The sequence below is a fragment of the Scyliorhinus torazame genome, chromosome 4, assembly GCF_047496885.1.
Source record: "Scyliorhinus torazame isolate Kashiwa2021f chromosome 4, sScyTor2.1, whole genome shotgun sequence".
Taxonomy (NCBI): Eukaryota; Metazoa; Chordata; class Chondrichthyes; order Carcharhiniformes; family Scyliorhinidae; genus Scyliorhinus; species Scyliorhinus torazame.
Window position 1 is genome coordinate 99,263,583 of NC_092710.1, and position 22,965 is coordinate 99,286,547.

The window sequence follows — 22,965 nt, forward strand, 5'->3', positions numbered from 1 at the left end:
TCTCTGGTCGTCCAGCCGCGTTTTCCTGGGCGGCATGCCCTCGCCGGCAGTGGGATTCTCCATTCCCCCCCCCACCTGCCAATGGAATTTTCCATTGTGGCCACCCCATGCTGCCTGGAAACCCATGGATGTGCAACGGAGAATCCCGCCATCGGCGAATCCCGCTCCTTATGATTCAGAGGCAAAGTATTTCCCGCTGAACCACAGCTGAGAGTCATTTGGCCATTATTACATCCCCTGTTGGAGGTTTGTACAATTTTCTTGCTGGTGCGTTTGAGGGAGATGCTGAGTGTGGCCTGAATGGTGTCATCCTCGAGGCTGACAGGGTTAAAGAATACAAAGATTGCCAGAACTTGACACAACTGACATTGCTTTCAAAATTTGCTATCCGATTTTCCCTTCATCCGGTTATTGGTCATTTGCAGCGTTTTTGACCTGGAACATCATTGGCAGCTTTTGCTACAGACCCATAGCAAAATAAGTGACAGGTACTGAACGCGTGCTAACACAAGGTGTTGGGATCCAAAAATTATTACTGCGACTACTGGTCTGAGCTATGGTGGTCACAAGACACACACAACTCAACTAGGAGTCCACAAAAAATCCCATATCTTCTTGTAAATCTATCCATGGCTAGTCATCTCCTTTCGGTAAATCAGTGTATGGGATTTTCCAGCTATTTCCGGTCCCACCGATAGCGAACCCCCGCCCCCCCCTCCCCCCCCCCCCCCCACTGCGGGTACCCCGGCGCCAGAGGGTGCACGAAAACGGGGATCCCCATTGATAGCGGCGGGACCGGAAGATCCCACAGTCAGCAAATGGCAGGCCACCGCTGCTGCCGCAAAACACACTGTGGGACTGGGTGTGGGGGTAGGGGGGTGGCAGCTGGGGGGGGGGGGGGGAGGCAGAAAATCCCTTCCAATATATTTGATAAACACATAACAACAGCAGCTTGCATCTGTATAGCACCTCCCATGTGGCAAGACATCCCATGACAGAACATTATCAAACTGTGACTTCGCAATATGTAAGGGGATTCTTGTGCAGATGACCAAAGCCTTGGTTAGAGTGATAGGTTTTAAAATGCATCTTAAGGAAGGAGGGAGAGATGGAGAAGGTTTAGATCGATATTCAAGAGCATTGGGTCTAGAAGGTTGCTGGTAATGACGGGTCCAGTAGATTCCCATGAGGCGAGAATCAAAGAAACAATTTAGCTGTGGAACAGGATGAGATTATAGAGATAGAGAGGAGTATGGCCATGGAGGGATTCTAAAACAAGGAAGAGAATCCCTGATCTCTGGATGAAGCAGGGCCCATGGGCTCAAGGCGTTCCCTCCTCCTAGTTTTTCCTGTTTGTCATGCTAATTGTAAAATATTGGGAAGACTGAAGCTGTTGTCCCTATTCTCCTTGCGATTACTGGTCTCTGTCACAAACTAATTTCTCTTGCTTGCCCATTCCTCTCCCTGGCAACCATCTGAGGCCCACACAAACCGTGTGTTACCTCAGTGTCACAAGATGAACTTTCAAGCAAATATTCATGCCACTGTTAAGATCCACCTCTCGAACATCACCTGAATCTGCCCTACAGCAGCTCTTTGACCCACCAGTGCCTTTGTTAATTCCAAACCTGGCAATTCTGACACACCAGCTCTCCCACATTCTACCCTCTGTGAACAGGATGTCGCCCAAAGTTCTGCTGCCCTTGTTCCAACTCACAACAAACGCTGTGCACCCCCCCCCCTCTCCAACCCCCGGTGTTTACGTGACTGACAGGTTAGCAGTGCTGCTTCACAGCTCCAGGTCCCAGGTTCGATTCCTGGCTTAGGTCACTGATGCACTATCAATTACGACGAGACGAGAGTAATCGAGGCTTTGTTACACAGAGATGTGGAGCCTCCCGCAGCTGCTGCCGAAATGGCTGCAGCTCAGAGAGCCCAGACATTTATACTCCGCCTACTGGGCGGAGCCATCAGGCAGGGATTTACCCCCGTACCTGTAGTACAGGGGTCTTACCGTAATACCCTCGTATGCAGTATATACAATACAACAGTGGTGACTACCACAGTCAGTGTCTATGCGGAGTCTGCATATTCTCCCTGTGTCTGTGCGGGTTTCCTCCGGGTGCTCCGTTTTCCCACCACAAGTCCCGAAAGACGTGCTGTTAGGTAATTTGGACATTCTGAATTCTCTGAACAGGCGCCGGGAGTGTGGTGACTAGGAGCTTTTCACAGTAACTTCATTGCAATGTTAATGTAAGCCTAACTTGTGAGAATAATAAACATCATTATTATTATTATAAACAATACCTTGATTTTAACATTCTGTTCCTAGTTTTCACATCCCTCCATTGCCTCGCTGCTGCCTACCTTGGCAATCTCCTTCAGCCCTACAACCACTGAGACATCTGCACTCCTCTATTTCCGATCACTTGAGCATGCCCGATGTTGATTACTCCACCTTTGGTGACTGTGCCTTCCAGCTGCCTTGCCCCCACCTCCCCCTCCAAACCACTTGGTCTCTCTGACTTCCTTTCCTCCTTTAAGAAACTCTCACAACCTCTTTGGCCAAACTTTTGGTCATCTGACTTAATATCTCCTTATATGGGGCTGTGTCATATTTTGTTTAATAAAGCTCCTGCCAAGCATCTTGAGATGTTTTATTATGTTTAAACGCGTTATATAAATACAAGTTGTTGCTAACTGTGCTAATCTCAGTAGCCTCACCTTGGTTCTTGTGCCAAAATTGCATATATAAGCAGACAGCAGTTTGCAGTGCCCAGTGTGACCACTGTTAATTCATAGTCTGTGCATCTTTGTCACACCTGATCTGTTCAGTAATAGCCTGCATTTGAGCGATTTGCTTCAATAAACATTCTGATGTGTGTGTCTCTCTCTCTTCCCCCCCCCTCCCCCGATCTGAGTCAGGTTTTATTGCAAAGCCTCCACTCTGCAGCAGTGATTTGCTGCCACCTCCTGGTAGTTACTCACTAAATCACTTCGTCTGGAGTGCCACTCTCCATGAAAGCTTGTGTTTGACAGCTGCTGGATTCTCTTCACATTTTCTGTGTGTTTTGTGAAGGGGATGTTTAATGGGTGAGAACAAAAGAGATTTGCAGGCGAGGCTTTTTGTTTACAGAGATGAAAAAGCAGTGAATTTGTACAACATGCCAAGATCGCACTACAAGAAGTGCAGGTGGTGGTGGTGGGGGGGGGGAGTGGGGGAGTGAGGGGGGGGGGGGGGGGGGGGAGAGTGGGGCGGTGGCAGAAGGAGGCAAACTTTTTTGGCTGAATCCAAACTCCCAAAATTGGGTGGGCTATATGAGGCCAAAGGTTGAAATTCAACAAACGTGAAACAGGAAACCAACGTGCCTCAAACGCATCCATGTTTGGTTTTAGCGGAGGGAGGCTAAGGGCAATTTACTTGTCATAGAATTTTTTATCATAGAATTTACAGTGCAGAAGGAGGCCATTCGGCCCATCGAGTCTGCACCGGCTCTTGGAAAGAGCACCCTACCCAAGGTCAACACCTCCACCCTATCCCCATAACCCAGTAACCCCACCCAACACTAAGGGCAATTCTGGACACTAAGGGCAATTTATCATGACCAATCCACCTAACCTGCACATCTTTGGACTGTGGGAGGAAACCGGAGCACCCGGAGGAAACCCACGCACACACGGGGAGGATGTGCAGACTCCGCACAGACAGTGGCCCAAGCCGGAATCGAACCTGGGACCCTGGAGCTGTGAAGCAATTGTGCTAACCACTATGCTACCATGCTGCCCGTGTGGGAAGTGGGTTGTCCGTTTGACTAAAATAATGAGGCTTCCTGTCCTCAATTTAATAATGATCTTTAACTCGCACTGGCCGGATTTCCCTGGCCTCGGGGCGCTGCAGCTGAAAGGAGGTGATAAGGGCCATCAGGTAAGTGTCTTTCCAGCACTGCTTGTGGCTCAAGAAGAAAAGGAGTGGTTAAACCAAGTCCCAAAAGTCACTCATTAAACACCCACTGACCATCACACCTTGACTGCTCCCTCCAGCATTGGATCACATCCCCCATCCCCATCAAGACCACCATCTGCTTTCCTGTGATCAGTAATGGAACGCACTGTAATCAGGCCTCTATCGCAAGAATCTCCTCTGCTTTGGCCTGATCAATTGGTCTCTCCACCCAACAGGTTTCTAACCTGTCAATCAGACTGCATGTGGGCGAGAACTGCACAGGAAAACATTTAAAGGAACCCTGCAGCTCAGGGAAAATGTTTCTCAGGATTTTCTCCAAGGGCTTTACATATCAGGAACTTAGCAAGAAGCATGACTCCATTCCTGAGCGCAATTTCAATGTTTAGAATATCAGAATACCACAGGATGAATTGGCTTTCAAGTGATTTCTGCCATCACCTCTGACCACCTCCACTGCCCCCCCCCCCCCCCCCCACCATCTTTGTGGGATTGTGGGTCTAAAGCCAGTGACCTAAATAAAGGCAATTACAAAGGTTTGAAGACAGAACAGTGTGCATCCACAATGGTTTATTTTGCTAAATAAAACTTGGATGGCACCATGGCACAGTGGGTAGCACTGCTGCCTCACAGCACCAGGGAACCAGGTTCAATTCCGGCCTTGGGTGACTGGGGAGTTTGCATGTTCTCCCAGTGTCTGCGTGGGATTCCTGCGGGTGCTCCGGTTTCCTCCCACAGTCCATAGATGTGCAAGTTAGGAGGATTGGTCATGATCAATGCATGGGATTACGGCGATAGGCTGGGTGAGTGGGCCTGGATAGAGTGTTCTTTCGTGGGGGGGAGGGTGCAGACTCGATTGGCTGAATGGTCTCCTTCTGTACTGTAGGGATTCTATGTACGGTAGCCAAATTTACTTATGATACAAAGCTAATTAGGAAAGCAAGCTGTGAGAAGGATACAAAGAGCCCGTAAGAGGAGAGACATATTAACTGAGTGGAAAAATATCTTTGCCGGGTGGAGTATAATGTGAGGTTGTCCACTTTGACAGGAAAAGTAGAATATGAATTAAATGAAGAGGGACTGCCGAATGCTGGAGTTCAGAGGGATCTGGGTGTCCTTAGATATGAATCACAAAATATTAGCATGCGGGTACAGCAAATAATTAGAAAGATAAATGGAGCAGGTGGAGGCGGCATCCTGTAAGGGCATGAGTTTGAGGGCATTGTTAATGGCACCTCTGGCGTTCTCGCCGGCTCGGTACTCCACAAGCCCGGTAGTAGTGGTAGCCCTGAAGGTGTGGGGACAGTGGTGGCAGCACAGGGGTTTGGAGGGGACTTCGGTGTGGGCACCGATGTGCGATAACCATCAGTTCGCTTCGGGGGGGCTGGACGGGGGGTTTTGGAGATGACAGCGGGCAGGGATCGAGAGATTTGGGATCTCTTTATTGATCAGGGTTGGCTGGGGTTTGTGTTTGGAGGGGGGATGATGGTTATTTTCGCTGTGGGTTCTTTTGGATGTTATTATTGAAAAGTGTTAATTATAAATGCCTCAATAAAATATTTTCTTTAAAAAAAATAAAAATAAATGGAACATTGGCCTTTATTGCAAGGAGGATGGAGTATAAAACTAAGAGAGTCTTGCTACAGCTGTTCAGGTTATTGGTGAGACCACACCCAGAGTACTCTGTATAGCTTTAGTCTCCTTACTTGATTGAAACATGTAAGATTCTGAGGGGTCGTGGCAGGGTGCATGTGGAGAGGATCTTTTCTGGCCTTCAAGATTATGAGGTTGAGTTATGCAGTGAGAATCCGGTCCGGTTTTAATCACGTCAATGAATGAAGATCCTTACAGAAACTCTGATGGACTAGACACCACTGAAGCAATGAACAAATGACTGAGGATATTTCAATGGTAAAGATTAGCGACCAATGTCCTTTGGACCAAATTCTAACGCTAGCCATGTTTTACAGGGTTACCAAGGAGATCCAGGTGACGCTGGGCAGAACGGGGTGAAAGGAACCAAGGGAGACCCTGTAAGCGTTTTGAATTGGCCGGTGGTCTTCAGCTGCCTTTCAAAGTGAATCTTTGTGAAGCATTTGAGAAAGGGCTCATTCACTTCTCCTGTGTTGTGCTTTTTAGGGTGTGGCTGGACAAGAAGGCCCCAGTGGTGAAAAAGGAGATAAAGGGACAAAGGTAAGGTCAATGGGGAAATGTTTCCAAAATCTTGGTTGGGGGCGGGGGCTGCTGAAGGAGGCGGAGGTCACTCACTCAGGAGAGCCAATGGCAATCTCCAACTCTCACTGATGTTCCAAGTTGTTCACATTTCATCCAGATGGTCCGGATGCACTAGTTACTGAAACGGTGGCTGGTGACAGGAAGCAGATAGAAGAAATCCAAGAAAAGAAAGAGAAATCGAGGGAAAAGAATAATGCATTGCTTGATTATTTTTCATATATAAACAACAAACCTAGTGAGCCTGGTAGCCCCAGGATTTGCGTTGGCAAATAAAGCCTTCAAGGTGATAAACCTTTGCAGAGTTTTCTGCGGCTTTCAAACTTTAACAAGAAATCCAAGGAGGTCAGGTGAGCATCATTCAGCGTTGCGGAGCTGTTGGAATGGAAGAAATCACCGCCAGAGTGTTTGATTATCTGTTTACTTTCTTCCTTTAGCCTTTACTTGCATTCGCAGCCTGATAGTTCCTATCCAAGGCTGCAAATTGGTGCAGCATTGAGGTGTGCGTGTGTGTGGGGCCAAATGTCATAGCTGTTAATTGTTGCACAGTAGCATAGCGGGTTTCATACTGGGCCCCTAATGCAGAGGCTCAGGCGAACATTCCGGCCACAGACATTCTAAACCTCACTGAAGCAGTGGGGGGAATTCAAATTTACATTAATTAATAAACCTGGGATAAAATATTAGTCTTATTAATTGTGATGGCGGCCAGGATTCTATGGCCCCCTCCTGCCCAGTGGGATATTGTGGTCCCGCTAAAGTAAACGGCAATTCAAATGGCCTGTCGCAACCACCAGGGGGAGACACACAGTGGCGGGAAATGGGTGGCACGGTAGCACAGTGGTTAGCACGGTTGTTTCACAGCACCAATGTCCCAAATTCGATTCCCGGCTTGGGTCACTGTCTGCACGTTCTTCCCCTGTGTCTGCGTGGGTTTCCTCCGGGTGCTCCGGTTTCTTCCCACAAGTTCCGAAAGACATGCTGTTAGGTCAATTGGACATTCTGAATTCTCCCTCAGTGTACCCGAACAGGCGCCGGAGTGTGGCAACTAGCGGCTTTTCACAGTAACTTCATTGCCGTGTTAACGTAAGTCTACTTGTGACAATAAAGCTGATTATTATTATTAAAATTCTGGCTCATGAAACAAGCAAATTGTCAGAAAAACCCACCAGGTTCACGAATTCCCTTCAGGTAAGGAATTCTGCCATCTTTACCTAATCTGGCCTACATCTGACTCCAGACCCACAACAACATGTTTGACACTTCACTGCCCTCTGAAATGGCCTAGCAAGTTCTATCAAACTGCTGCAGGAAATTAGCACTGTTCGTGCACCTAGATCACATGGACTGCAACGGTCAAAGAAGTTGGCTCACTACCGCCCAAAGGCAGTTGGGTATGGACAATATATGTTGGTCCAAGCACGGATAGAACAAAAGGATAGTTGGAAGTTTCCTCCCCGGTGTTCCTTCCCTTGGGGACGCAGATAGTCTATAACGGTGTGAGCTTTACCTTGCCTTGTTAGAAGGGCTGTCTCTTATTTCAGCTTTCCTTTCATCGTAGGGTGCCTTTGAGCATGAAGTTGAGTCTCTGGACAGAAGCAGCTGCATTGTTGATTCAGAACAAGATAACAGCTGTCATGTTGAGCATGCTGAAGCTGTTATCCATCATTCTTCCCCTGCCCACCAGTTTAGCATAGAATGTGAAAGAATAACATTTTTCACAAATCACTTTTGTTTTTCAGGGTGATACTGGATTGACAGGACCCCCAGGCCTGCCAGGAATTGTGAGTTATCTTTTCACACTGTTTACATTATAAATGAAAGGAATCTTTAATAAACCTCCCTGAGAAGCATTGCTGCTCACAATGTAATAATAATGTTATGCTGCTCAAAGTGTCAACAGGCCATATATCCATGACCAATTTTATATCAATGATACGATGGTACAATTCCTGCCAAAATGGATTATCCTACCGCTTGCACATGACACAAAAAAATAAAGATTCTCTCTCTCTCTCTTCACCCCCCCCCCCCCCCCCCCCCCCCTCACCTCCTTTCTCCTGGGGAAGAGAGCTAACATAAAACCCCTTTCAGAAAGAAAAGTGGCAGGCTCTCAGTTGGCCTGGCTGCTAAGTGTACTGCTAGTTTGAAAACAAACTTCACTGCTCAGAAAGTTCCAAGGTACGACCCTTAGCCTGTGCTGAGTTTACGCCATGCTCAGCTGGGGTGCTGCAGTTGCCCTCTGGAAGACTGAGGAACATAAAATCAGCTCAGGCCGCTGCTCCTCGCTATTGCATATTGTGTGTGTGTGTGTGGGCAATGGTTGAGGAGGGGGGTCAAATTCAGCCACGATGCCTCTCCACACCACTCACTGACAGGACTACAATTTGCCAGGATAGAAGGGAACAGGGTAATGGGACTAATTGGCGAGTCCATTCAAATAATAAACACAATGGACGTTCAGGGAAGATCGACCGCAGTGGGATCTTGTCTTGTGTGGCTGTGCGGATATCCTCGAGGGAGGGAAACTTTCTTCCCTCACATGGAATTCCAGTCCACCTTCCAACTTGTTCAATCATATCATTCGAGGCAAGGATTTTGACACCAGTGTGGGCTACATCTGACTCCAGACTGCAGGGGTAATAAATACTGCTTTGCGCATAATCATCAGCCTTATTGTTAACTTCAGAGAAGCACTCTGGGATTTAATTGAATTTGAAATGAGTTCTTTCTCATTGATGAGCTTTATTTTCAACAGATCATCAAAACATTGAGTGCTAAAGAGCTGATTCATCCAACCACAGGAGATCAACGTTTCAGGGCCTATGCTTGTATTGATTGTCTCTTGGAGCCAATATCACTACCTTTGCAAAACAAAAGTTCAAGAAAAGAATTAAGTCATCCTGAATTTAGTCCATAGAATTCCGCTACCAAGCCTTTTGGTCATATCTGGTACTTCGAGGGAGTGATCAAGAAGAATGGTCCCATTTGTGTTTTGCTGTGACTTGGCTTGTGAATAATGTGCCACAATTTGTAAATAAAATTGAAAATATGTAAAAGTTTTATTCACTTAATGCCCTAATTTAGATAATCTACAAGTAAGTCCATTTTAAAGAAATTTGTCGATACATGTTATTGCTGATGAGAAGCTGTATCCAGTTCAGTACACATAGAAACATAGAAAATAGGAGCAGGAGGAGGCCTTTCAGCCCTTCGAGCCTGCTCGCCCATTCAATACAATCGTGGATGATCATCCAACTCAGTAACCTGTTCCTGCTTCTCCCATATCCTTTGATCCATTTAGCACCAAGTGCTATCTCCTTCTTGAAAACATACAGGGCGGGATCCTCCTTCCCACCGCACCTCTTTTCTGGTGCGGAGCGACCCCGCTGGCAGCGGGATTCCCCGTCCCGGCAGCCAGCCAATGGGGTTCCCCATTGTGGGCGTCCCCACACCGTCGGGAATCCGCGGGTGTGGGTGCACTGCCGGCGAAACGGAGGATCCCGCCGACGGAGAATCCAGCCCACAATGTTTTGGCCTCAACTGCTTTCTGTGTCATAGTCATAGTCTCACCGCACTCTGGGTGAAGACATTTCTCCTCATCTCAGTCCTAAATGCTTTACCCCGTATCCTCAGACTGTGACCCTTGGTTCTGGAAACACCCTCCATCGGGAACAGCCTTCCTGCAGCTACCCACCTTGTCCTGATAGAATTTTATAGGTTTCTATGAGACCCCCTCATTCTTCTAAACTCCAGCGATTATAATCCTACTGACTCAATCTCTCCTCGTACATCAGTCCCGCCATCCTAGAAATCAGTCTAGTAAATCTTAGCTGCACTCTCTCGAGAGCAAGAACATCCTTCCTCAAATAAGGACACCAAAACTGTACATAATATTCCAGGTGTGGTCTCACCATGGGCCTGTATAACTACAGCAAGACATCCCTGCTCCTGTACTCCAATCCTTTCGCTATGAAGGCCTACATACCATTTGCTTCTTCACTGCCTACTGCACAAACCATGCATCTGTACAAAATATAACAAATTGTAACATGTGTCACACAACAGCAAATTGATGGCCAGATACATGACTGCTTTAAACCATGTTGTGACAACGGTGTGTTATCAACTCTTATTAACACAATTATATGAAAGGTAGGGAGACTGGAAATGCTTATGCTGGCAAAATCCTTCAGAAACTTAAACAAAATACTGCAGCTGGTGAAAATCTGAAATAAAAATGGAAACTGCTGTAAAAACTCAGCAGATTCTGAAGAAAGGTCATACAGGCCCGAAACGTTAACTCTGTTTCTCTCTCCACAGATGCTGCCAGACCTGCTGAGTTTTTCCAGCATTTTCTGTTTTTATTCCTTCACATACTTAATAGCTATGTCTCAACGAGCTTCCATTGAATATGTGTACATCAGAATGACATAGAGAGACAAAAACACCTGCGCCTTTTTTTTTTCAGGGAATGGCATCGGAGTCCTCTCTGCAGCAGATTGGAATGCCTGTAAGTTCCTCTAATCCTTATATCTCCTCACCACCATTGTTTGCCTGTTTGTTGAGCACCCTAGGTGATAGGTTTAAAGGGTGCAGGACAAGATTGAGGAGAGTAGGAGTTTTCATGCGATTATGGGAGTGTGGATAGAGGTGGGAGTGATGAGTTCCACAGATTTGAAAGAATAAATGAGTGCAGAAGTTGGTGTCCAACCATGGACATTTGTCTCTGACCAATGGAACAGGTGACCCCCCTTTTAACCACTTAGTTTTGTCAGTGTATCTTCCCCATTGTATAATACTTAGAACAAAACATGTCAACGGCCCAAAAATCCACTTATAGACCAAATTTAACTTGGGGGGTGGTGGGGGGGGGGGGGGGGGACCTTTGGGGAGGGCATTAAACTCATCCTGGCTTGCCAACATGAGGCCCAGCCCATTTTAACTCGTAGAGCACATCGCACTGGGTACAACTCCCGGCTGAAACCTGGTGGTCAATGAGGTCAGATCACGGGGTGAGAATATGCCAGGAATCCGTGTCTGGCAGCAGACAGCAAGGTCCCTGCCAATCCGGTAAGTGGTGTTGGTGGGGTGGGAATGGTAGAGGCCAGCTGATCATGGAAAGTGAAGGAAACTCGGGGTGCTAGGCTTCCTTATAAAGCCCAGAGGAGCACTCCTGCCTATACGTGGCATCAAATCCAGCTGCTCACTTTTCCGATGTTGCCTGATTCACGCTATCAGTCCCCAACTTCAGAATTGCTCTCATGCTTTCACCTGCCTGGGGCGAGGGCCTGTTTGGCTGTCCAAACACGGTTTATTAATAATAATAATCTTTATTAGTGTCACAAGTAGGCTTACATTAACACTGCAATGAAGTTACTGTGAAAATCCCCTAGTCGCCACACTCTGGCACCTGTTTGGGTACACTGAGGGAGAATTCAGAATGTCCAATTCACCGAACAAGCAAGTCTTTCGAGACATGTGGGAGGAAACCGGAAACAGTGACAGATGCTATGAAGAAGTACCGAGTTACCATTAACCTCATCATTTTGGTTTCTTCCGGACCATTTTGTCCAAACATGGACAAAAGAGCTGAACTCCAGCGGTGACGTGAGAATGACTGCCCTTGACTTCAAGGCACCAACTGTGTCACCAAGGAGCCAGAGAAAAACCGGTCAGTGGGAATCAGGGAGAAAACTCTGCACTGGTTGGAGTCACACCTGGCACAAAGGGAAGGTGGTTGTTGGAGATTAATCATATCAGTCCCAGGACATATTGGCCCAACCATCTTCAGCTGCTTTATCAATGACCTTCCTTTGATCCTAAGATCAAACTGGGGACAATTGCTGATTACTACACAATGTCCAGCATTATTCACATCTCCTCAGATACTGGTAAATCTCTACAGGATTTTCATATCTTTTTGATAATGAGGTGACCAGAACTGGACAAAATGCTTTAGTTGTGGTCTAAATAATGCTTTATAAAGGTTCAGCTTAACTTTGCTGCCTTTGTACTCAATACCTCTATTTATGAAGCCCAACATCCCATCGGTTTTGCTAATCACGGGCTCAATATGTCCCAAAGATCGATGTACGTGAAATCCAAGTCCCTCTGTTCCTGTGCACTCTTTAGAACCGTGTCATTCAATCTATATTGCCTCTGCCTATCCTTTCTGACAAAATACATCACCTCAGATTTCTCCGTATTAAATTCCATTTGCCACAGATTTCCCGTTGACGCCACCCCTCCCGTTGACACCACCCCTCACCGCTGGGAAACCCGTGTGCCGGAGTGGGACTGGAATTTCCCTGGTAAATCCCGCCCTCTGTATTTCAGTATCCTAGTCATTTATATATATCAAAAAAGCAGTGGTTCCAACACCACTGACAACTATCCACCAGTCTGAAAAACAACCATTTACCATGACTCGCTCTTTTATGTCCTTAAGTCAATTTTGTACATCCAAACTAACACTGACATTCCTATTCCAAGAGCCAACTTTTATTAACCAACCTTTTAGGTGGTCCTTTATAAAATGCTTTCTTAAGATCCATACAGATCCATCAATCCTTTCTGTTACCTCATCAAATATTCAATTAGATTAGTCGAGCATGATCTGTCTTTTACAAATAGGTGCTGGCTCTTTATTGACTCAAACCTCCCAAAGTAACTGTTGATAGTTTTTTCTCTCCGATTATTGTTTCAAAACTGTTACACATCAATTATATTAAACTGACCGGCCTGGAGTTACTAGGAATGTCTTTGCATCCTTTTTTTTGAATAATCACGTCACAATTGCTACTCTTCAATTTTCTGGCATCTCCCCTGTAGTTAGAGAAGATCGGATGATCTTCTCTTATGTCCGCCCTGCTTCCTTTAGCAACCTGGGATGTAAGCCATCTGGACCAGGCAACCTATCCACTCTTAAGTACAGCCAGCTTTTCCAGTCGCTCCTTTCTATCAATTTTCACCCCATCTATTACCTCTTGCATCTCCACTTCCACCAATTTTGTTTGTCAGCATTCTCTTGATAAGGTGGAAGTGCTGAATAGACTGTCAGGAATGAAAGTTAACATGGCACCAGGACTGGATGAGATGCATCCAAGGATATTGAAAGAGGTGAGAATGGAAATTACAGGGGTGCTGGCTGACTGCAATCTTCCAGTCTTCTCTCGATTCAGGGGAGGTACCCAAAGGGCTGGAGAATTTAAAACGTTACGCCCTTGTTCAAAAATGATTGTAAGGATAGTTCCAGCAATTACAGACCAGTCAGTTTAACATTAGTGGTGGGAAAACTTCTAGAAACAATTAAACAGTGCAAAATTAATAGTCATATGGAAAAATGTGGGTTGATTAAGAGCCAACATGGATTTCTAAAGGAGAAATCATGTTCAACTAACATGCTGGAGTTTTTGGAAGAGGTATCAGAAATAGCTGATGAGGGTAATGTTGTTGATGTGGTGCACATGGACTTTGAGGAGGCATTCGATGCAGTTATACACAACAGACTTTAGAAAAGTCAGAGCTCATAGAATAAATGGGACAGTAGCAACTTGGACACAAAATTGGCTGGATAATTGAAGCAAAGTAATGTTCAGTGGATATTTTCCATGCTGGAGGAAAGTTTGGGGTGGCATTCCCCAGGGGTTGGCAACCCTTGCTTCTCCTGATATATATTCAAGATCTAGATCTTGGCATGCAGGGGACAATTTCAGAGTTTGCAGATGATACAAAATGTGGAATTAAACTGTGAAGAGGACAATGTAGAAGTTCAAAAGGTCATAGACAAATTAGTAGAATGGGCAGTTAGGTGGAGGATGAAGTTCAATGTGGAGAAGTGTGAGGTGATGCATTTTTGGAGGAAGACATGGAGAGGCAATACAAAATGAGGGGTAAAATTCAGAAAGGGATGCAGGAGCTGAGGGACCTGGATGTAAATGTGCATAGACTAATGAAGGTGGCAGGTCAGGTGGAGAAACCAGTTAATAAAGCAAATAGTATCCTGGGCTTTGTTAATAGGGACATAGAGTACAAGAGAAAGGAGATTATGCTGAACTTATCAAGACACTAGTTGGACCTCAGCTGGAATATTGTGTACAGATCCCCGTGCCACACTGTAGGAAGGATGTGAACACATTGGAGAGAGTGCAGAAGAGGTTTACAAGAATGGTTTCAGGGGTAAGAAACTTCAGATGTGAGGATAGATTGGAGAAGTTGGAACTGTTCCCCTGGGAAAGAAGAAGGCTAAGAGGAGATTTGATAGAGATGTTTAAAATCATGAGGGAGTTGGACAAAGTAGATAAGGAGAAGCTATTACCACTCATAAAAGGATCAAAAACAAAAGGTCACAGATTTAAAGTGATTAACAAAAAAAGCAAATGTGATGTGAGGGGGAAAAAAAATTCGCACAACGGGTGGTTCGGGTCTGGACTACACTGCGTGGAAGAGCGGTGGTGGTAGGTTCAATTGAGACATTCAAGGGGGCATTAGATGATTATTTGAATAGAAACAATATGCAGTTGTATTGGGGAAAAAGACGGGAATGGCACTAAGTCATGATGCTTGTTTGGAGAGCTGGTGCAGACACCACCTTCTGAAGAGCAATTAGGGACGGGCAATGAATGCTGGCCTAACCAACACCCACATGGCAGGAATGAATTTTAAAATGGCTCAACCAATCAGGAACAGTGTAAGCAATTACTGAACCAATTAGGGTCACAGCACTGAATTACTGTGACATCTTGTGATTATTCAATTGGCGCTGTGACATGGCAAACCACAGTTTATTGATGGCTGATTTAAGTCTCTCCTATAATACAGCAGGCCTCTGCACACAGGGTCAGTCGGTGCCCATGGGGAACTGGGGTGACAACTGGGGAATTGGCTAATCAGACATTTACTTCCCTGATTGTCTGAAAGACCAAATTTGCAGTATTTGTGGATTGCGAGAGCAAAGCCGCTTGTACTGAGAGATGTACCTCACCTTGAATGAGGCTGCAATTTAGAGAGGGGGTAAATATGCGTGCACATATCTGCAGAGTTCTGCTGCCTAAATAATTCTTTCGTAAGGATGGTTTAAATGTCCACCATCTAATTCTATTAATGAAGTCCTCAGCAAGTTTATTAAGAGCCAAAAGGATGACTGGATCACCCAAACACTTATTAATTGCCCACCGGAGTTGCACTTCACACATTATCAGGTCTATGGCCTCCTGTAGAAGATAGAACGCTGCGTCACTTTCCAACTAAATCTTACATTTATATAAGTTATAGGAGCAGGAGTCTGCTCCACCATTCTATCATGGCTGATATGTTCCTCATCTGTTACCTACAATGTTAAAGCCAAGAGCTGGATTGCGAAATCAGCCAGAGCATCTCTTCCCTAGAACACATGGCCTAGGAGCAGGAGTAGATAATTTAGCCTCCCGAGCCTAAACACCTTCAATGTGATTCACCAAAGAGAAGGAATTGGTGGATGTTGAGCCTGGAGAAGGGTGTGTAGATAGCCTGGGTCACATTGAGATCCAAAAAGACGAGGTGTTGGGCGTCTTGAAAAATATTATGGTAGATAAGTCCCCAGGGCCTGATGGGATCTACCCCAGAATACTGAAGGAGGCTAGAGAGGAAATTGCTCAGGCCTTGACAGAAATCTTTGGATCTTCACTGTCTTCAGGTGATGTCCCGAAGGACTGGAAAATAGCCAATGTTGTTCCTTTGTTTAAGAAGGGGAGCAAGGATAATCCAGGGAACTACAGGCCGGTGAGCCTTACGTCAGTGATAGGGAAATTATTGGAGAAAATTCTTCGAGACAGGATCTACTCCCATTTGGAAGCAAATGGACGTATTAGTGAGAGGCAGCATGGTTTTGTGAAGGGGAGGTCGTGTCTCACTAACTTGATAGAGTTTTTCGACGAGGCTACAAAGATGATTGATGCAGGTAAGGCAGTGGATGTTGTGTATATGGACTTCAGTAATGCCTTTGACAAGATCCCTCGTGGTAGACTAATACAAAAGGTGAAGTCACACGGGATCAGGGGTGAGCTGGCAAGGTGGATACAGAACTGGCTAGGTCATAGAAGGCAGAGAATAGCAATGGAAGGATGCTTTTCTAATTGGAGGGCTGTGACTAGTGGTGTTCCGCAGGGATCAGTGCTGGGACCTTTGCTGTTTGTAGTATATATAAATGATTTGGAAGAAAATGTAACTGGCCTGATTAGTAAGTTTGCAGACGACACAAAGGTTGGTGGAATTGTTGATAGCGATGAGGACTGTCAGAGGATACAGCAGGATTTAGATTGTTTGGAGACTTGGGCGGAGAGATGGCAGATGGAGTTTAATCCAGACAAATGTGAGGTAATGTATTTTGGAAGGTCTAATGCAGGTAGGGAATATACAGTGAATGGTAGAACCCTCAAGAGTATTGAAAGTCAGAGAGATCTAGGAGTACAGGTCCACAGGTCACTGAAAGGGGCAACACAGGTGGAGAAGGTAGTCAAGAAGGCATACGGCATACTTGCCTTCATTGGCCGGGGCATTGAGTATAAGAATTGGCAAGTCATGTTGCAGCTGTATAGAACCTTAGTTAGGCCACACTTGGAGTATAGTGTTCAATTCTGGTCGCCACACGACAGAAGGATGTGGAGGCTTTAGAGAGGGTGCAGAAGAAATTTACCTGAATGCTGCTTGGTATGGAGGGCATTAGCTATGAGGAGCGGTTGAATAAACTCGGTTTGTTCTCACTGGAACGACGGAGGTTGAGGGGCGATCTGATAGAGGTCTACAAAATTATGAGAGGCATAGACAGAGTGGATAGTCAGAGGCTTTTCCCCAGGGTAGAGGGGTCAATTACTAGGGGGCATAGGTTTAAGGTGCGAGGGGCAAGGTTTAGAGTAGATGTACGAGGCAAGTTTTTTACACAGAGGGTAGTGGGTGCCAGGAACTCGCTGCCAGAGGAGGTGATGGAAGCAGGGACGATAGTGACATTTAAGGGGCATCTTGACAAATACATGAATAGGATGGGAATAGAGGGATACGGACCCAGGAAGTGTAGAAGATTGTAGTTTAGTCGGGCAGCATGGTCGGCACGGGCTTGGAGGGCCAAAGGGCCTGTTTCTGTGCTGTACTTTTCTTTGTTCTTTGTTCTTTTTGATCATAGCTGATCCCATCATGGTCTCAAACCCACCGTCATGCCCATTCTCCATAACCCTTCAACCCATTACCAATCTGTCTAACTCCTCCTTAAATTTACTCACTATCCCTGCATCCACAGCACTTTGGGATAGCGAATTCCACAGATTCACAATCCTTTTGGGAGAAGTAGTTTCTCCTCAAATCTGTTTTAAATTTGCTACCTCTTTTTTAAGATTATGACCTCTCATTTTAGAATGCCCCACAAGAGGAAGCACCAGCTCCACGTCTACTTTATCCGTACCTTTTAGCATCTTGTATACCTCGATTTGATGTCCCCTCATTCTTCTAAACTCCAGAGAGTATCGGCCTAAACTGTTCGATCTCTCCTCATACGACAAACGCCACATCTCTGGAATCAATCTCATGAACCTCCTCTGAACTGCCTCCAATGCCACTTCATCTTTCCTCAAATAAGGGGACCAAAACTGTGCACAATACTCCAGGTGCGGTCTTACCAATGCCTTGTATATTGTTGCAACAACACTTCCTTACCTTTATACTCAATTCCTTTTGCTACAAATGCCAACATTCCATTTGCTTTCCTTATTATCTGCTGCACCTGCATGCTCGTTTTCTGTGGCTCATGCACGAGGACACCCAGGTCCCTCTGCATTGGGGCACCCCAAAGTCTCTCCCCATGTAGATAATAAGTTACCTTTCCATTTTTTCGACCAAGATGCATGACCTCACACTTATCCACATTAAACTCCATCTGTCACATTTTGGCTCACTCTCCTAACCTATCCATATCCATTTGTAAGGTTCTTATTTCCTCATTGCAACTTACTGTCCCACCTATATTTGTGTCATCTGCATTTTAAAGCATGCCAAGATATTTCACAGCAGGCTAAAGAAGAACAAAACAGGTGAACAAAAGCTTGGGCTGGAATTTTCTACATTAAACGCATCCCCCCGCACCACCCCCACGCCCGCGGCAGTGGAGATGGTGCACCATTGACCACCAGCGGGATCTTCCCGTCTGTCATTGTCAAAAGGGACTGGGCGATTCCACTGGCGAGGACAGCCAGAAAATCTCACCCTTGGTCTTAAAGAAGGAGCAAGAGAGGTGGAGGAAGAGAAATCCAGAGCTTGAAACATGTATAGTTTGAAGGCAGAATTACCAACAGTGAGACGAAGGAAGTGGATGATGCATAAAAGACTGGAGTTGGAGGAATGTAGACGCCTCTGAGTTTTATGGAGCTGGGGATGGTTGCACAGATATGGAAGGGCAAGGGATTCGAAAATGAGGATGAGAAATTTAAAATTGATAGTTGCCAGACCAGGAGGTCGATGAGCACAGGGGTGATGGGCGAACAAAGGTTGATCCAAGTTGATGCCTGGACAACACCATTTTGGACAAACTCAGTTTTACTGAAAGCTGAAAAAGATAGGGAGCATTGACTCGAAGATAATTGGAATAGTTGAGTCTGGAGGTAACAAATGGATGAAGGTTTCAACAGCAGTTGGACTGAGGCAGGTTTGAAGATGGGCGACGTTACTAACATGCAAGTTGGTTTTGTTGCATAAAAACATAAGAACGAGGAGCAGGAGGAGGAGGCAATTTAGCCTCTCAAGCCCGCTCCGCCATTCAATATGAACATGGCTGATCTCATCTCGGCCTCAACTCCACTTTCCTGCCCATTCTCCATAACCCGCAACCCATTACTAATTAAAAATCTGTCGATCTCCTCAGATTTACTCACTGTCCGGCATCCACCGCACTCCGGGGCAGTGAATTCCACAGATTCACAACCCTTTGAGAACCCTAAAATGCATTCAGAGCAGTATCTGATTCTGCAACTATGCTGCCATGCTTCACATTGATGTTAAAATAGAAACATTCGCGGTCGTGTTGGATCTTCTGCCCTCTCCTTCCTGCTGGTTTAATGGTAAAACTAATGACTATCATAAGGGTCCCATCAGTTTAAAATGATTGACTCTGCCTGTAGTAAATCAGACATCAAGCAGTCGGTAGATCCAATTCCCAGCACCAGTAAGTCACTGAGAGCATGTTTGTCCATCATTATTCTGTAATAACGAGGTGCTAAGCTGGACTCTTTATATCATTAACAGCCTGGAGTATTTTTGTGCGTTTGGTGCCTATATTAAGCCCTATAATTATAGGGTCTTTTTTTTACGCTTGTATCACTTTACGGGGAAATTATTTAAATAACGTGTTTAAGAATAGGACTGCGATTTGAAGGGAGCACTTAAAGTGCACATGCAAAGGTGAGGGTGTGATAATAGTTTTATTCTTTCTTCGTTTACTTGGCTTGTGAACAGAGGGTTGCTCCATTGCGAAGTGCATTCTCCCTTTCAGTTCCAGGCTGATTGTCCTGCCCACCATGCGGGTTGTGCCCATGATGTAAATCAATTTTCTTTTTTTCTTAAAAGGGTGAAGCTGGCGATAAAGGAGACAAGGGAGAACATGGAGATCCGGTGTGTATGTTGTGTTGATATATAAAAAAATAAGCGTTCTCATAGTCAATGACAATCATGCTGTTTGGTAGTCGTAAAGGGGAGGCGGTGGCATAGTGGTATTGTCGCTGGACTAATGAACCAGAGACCAGATTAATGCTCTGTGGCCCTTGGTTCGAATCCCAGAAGGTGAAACAGCAGAAGGTGAAATTTGAATTCAATAAAAAAATCTGGGATTAAAAGTCTAATGATGACAATTAAACCATTGCTGATTGCCATAAAAACTAATGTCCTTCAGGACATCCCTTCCTTCAGGGAAGGAAATCTGCCATCCTTACCCAGTCTGGCCTACGTGTGACTCCAGACCCACACAGCATTGCAGTTGGCTCTTAACCACCCCCACCCCCACTGAAATGGCCGAGCAAACCACTCCGTTCAGGAGCAATTAGGGATGGGCAACAAATGCTGGCCCAGCAAGCGACATCCACATACCAAGAACAAATTTTTAAAAAATCTTATAGCTCAGAAGGAGGCCATTCAGCCCATCCTTGTACCAGTTCTCTGAGAGAGCTGTCCATGAATCCTACTCATAGAAGCATTGGAACTAGGAGCCGGAGTAGGCTATTTGGCCTTTAGAGCCTGCTCCGCTATTTCATATGATCATGGCTGATCCTCGACCTCAATGCCATATTCCCGCTTTCTCCCCATCTCTTGATGCCATTAAGATCTGAAAGATAATCTCTTTCTTGAAGGTGTTCAATGACTTGGCTTCCACAGCCCTTTTTGGTAGAGAATTCCACTACCTTTTGAGTGAAGAAGATTTTTCTCATCTCAATCCTAAATGGCCTATCCCTTATTCTGTGTCTCCTCCTCCTCAATTCTCCAACCAGGGAAAACATCTTCCCTGTGTCTAGTCTATCTAGTTCTGTTAGAACTTTATACATTTCACTCCGATCTCCTCTCATCCTTCTAAACTCTAGTGAATACAGGCCCAGTCGAACCAATCTCTCCTCATAGGATAGTCCTGCCAACCCCGGTATCAGCCGAGGGAAGTTCTGTAGCACTCCCTCTATGGCAAGCATCTCCTTTCTTAGGTAGGGAGACCAAAACTGCATGCAGTACTCCAGGTGTGAGTTCACCAAGGCCCTGTATAACTGAGTAATGAAGGCCAACATATATTTGCCTTCTTAATTGCTTGCTGCACCTGCCTCTCCCCTTCCATTGACTGGTATACAAGAACACACACATCCCTTTGTAAATCCACACTTCCCAATATATTACCATTTAATTAATACTCTTCCTTTCTGTTTAGCACACCAAAGTATATAACTTCACATTTAGCAACTATCATCAAACTGAACTGACAGGCACCCCATCTGATAATGAAAGATTATTAAGATCAGTCATGTAGCATTAATACTGTAATGATAACCCTTGGGTGTAAGTCATCAGATATAGTGAAGTAGCAGGTATTGAATTTTTAAACCTACAGACTATGTTTTTAAGTTAAAGGGCAGGAGATTTAAAGCTCTTGGCAGCTTGACAATTCTCTTGACAGTTCCAATGAATTTATGCACTTTTACGCACATTCATGTTGAATTTTACCTATCCCAGAGGGCACCTTACTATTCCCAAATGGCACCTACAATTTCCCAAAGGTGTCCCAGGTCCTTATCCAAAAGGGTACCCTGCCTCTACAAAGCACTCCAGCAGCTTTAGACCTTCCCCTATCTAGTTTCAAGTGCAAACATCATATTTTAGACATATAAATAGCCAAAACCAGATTTGACTGAGGCAGTTGAACTATAACATGTGCAGTAGAAATATATGAATTAGAACCCATCCTCTTCTGTACCCTGCGAATATGGTGGAGGCCAATTTGGAGGTAGGACTTCCAGATCTGGGACTCCACCACCATTTTCATTAAGGTGGGGAGCTCTCCATCTGTGTGGAAATTCAGGCCTTTTGCTCTGGTTTCTCTCTCCGCAGATGCTGCCTGTGCTGCTGAGCATCTCCAACATTTTCTGATTTTAGTCAAAGTTATGACAGGTGGGCAAGGAAAAGCGGTACCTATTACTTGATGGTAGAAGTACTATAATTAAGGATGCTGGTGTAGAGGCAACATCGCTGGTCTAGTAATCCAATCCTCTGGGCTAATGCTCTGGGTCCGAATCCCACAAAGGTTTCTGCCGGAATTTAAATTTAATTTTTTTTAAAACCCGGAATTGAAAAGCTAGTCTCCGTACAATTAAGGTTTTGGGCAAGAGATATAGGGAAATGTAGGGAAGAGCCTTTTTCCCCAGTCACAGGGAATGACTTGGAGCGCCATTGCCCACAAGGGTGATGCAAGTGGAGACGATCAATGATTTTGAAAGGAAATTGGATGGCCACTTGAAAGAAAGAAATTTGCAGGGCTATGGGGATAGAACGGGGGAATGGGATTAATTGGATTGCTCTACAGTGAACCCACCTGGACCAGATGGGTTGAATGGTCTCCCATGTCCTAAATTCTGACCAGCGGAACATTAGCAAATATTGGCAAACCTTCAAATATGAGGTGGGTGGTTTCATGTGAAAAGAGAGCATACCGAACAGTGGACTGGTGGAATAGCAGAGAATTTAAAACTAAAGGCGAACTTGAAATTAGGGCTAGCAGTATAGAGGCAATCATGGGAAATACAATAGCAGCATAGAAGAAGGAGATTAAAAATAAATATTGGAAAATGTTGAGATGACCAAGCAATCTATGGTGAACTAATAATGACATTAATAAGCATACAGAAAGTAAAAATGTAGTTAAATAGTGGATAGGATCACCTTGAGGAATGAGGAGGAATACATGGCCTAAAGGAAACATCACTGGTCTAGTAATCCAGAGGCCCAGGCGAATCCCACAATGATTTCTGCCGGAATTTAAATTCAATTTTTAAAAAACCTGGAATTGAAAAGCTAGTCTCAGTAATGGCCACCGTCCAACTATCAATTGTCGCAAAAAAAAACATTTGGCTCACTGGTGTCTTTTAGGGAAGTAAATTTGCCATCCTTAGCCGGCCTGGCTTACATGTGACCCCCAGGTCCACAGCAATGTGGTTGGCTCAACCACCCTCTGAAATGGTCGAGCAAGTCACTCAGTACTAGGGCAATTGGAGATGGGCAACAAA

General features: G+C 45.3%; 1 protein-coding gene across 1 annotated transcript in view; it reads left to right on the top strand.

The window, feature by feature from the left end:
• The window catches only part of LOC140410352 (uncharacterized), a 485,957-nt gene that overhangs the window by 328,452 nt on the left and 134,540 nt on the right, over window positions 1–22,965 (top strand). Inside the window, exons 20-24 of the mRNA XM_072498368.1 lie at window positions 5,932–5,994; window positions 6,101–6,154; window positions 7,936–7,977; window positions 10,665–10,706; window positions 19,781–19,825. Of these exons, the coding sequence (XP_072354469.1) occupies window positions 5,932–5,994; window positions 6,101–6,154; window positions 7,936–7,977; window positions 10,665–10,706; window positions 19,781–19,825 (246 nt within the window). The remainder of the gene's footprint in view (window positions 1–5,931; window positions 5,995–6,100; window positions 6,155–7,935; window positions 7,978–10,664; window positions 10,707–19,780; window positions 19,826–22,965) is intronic.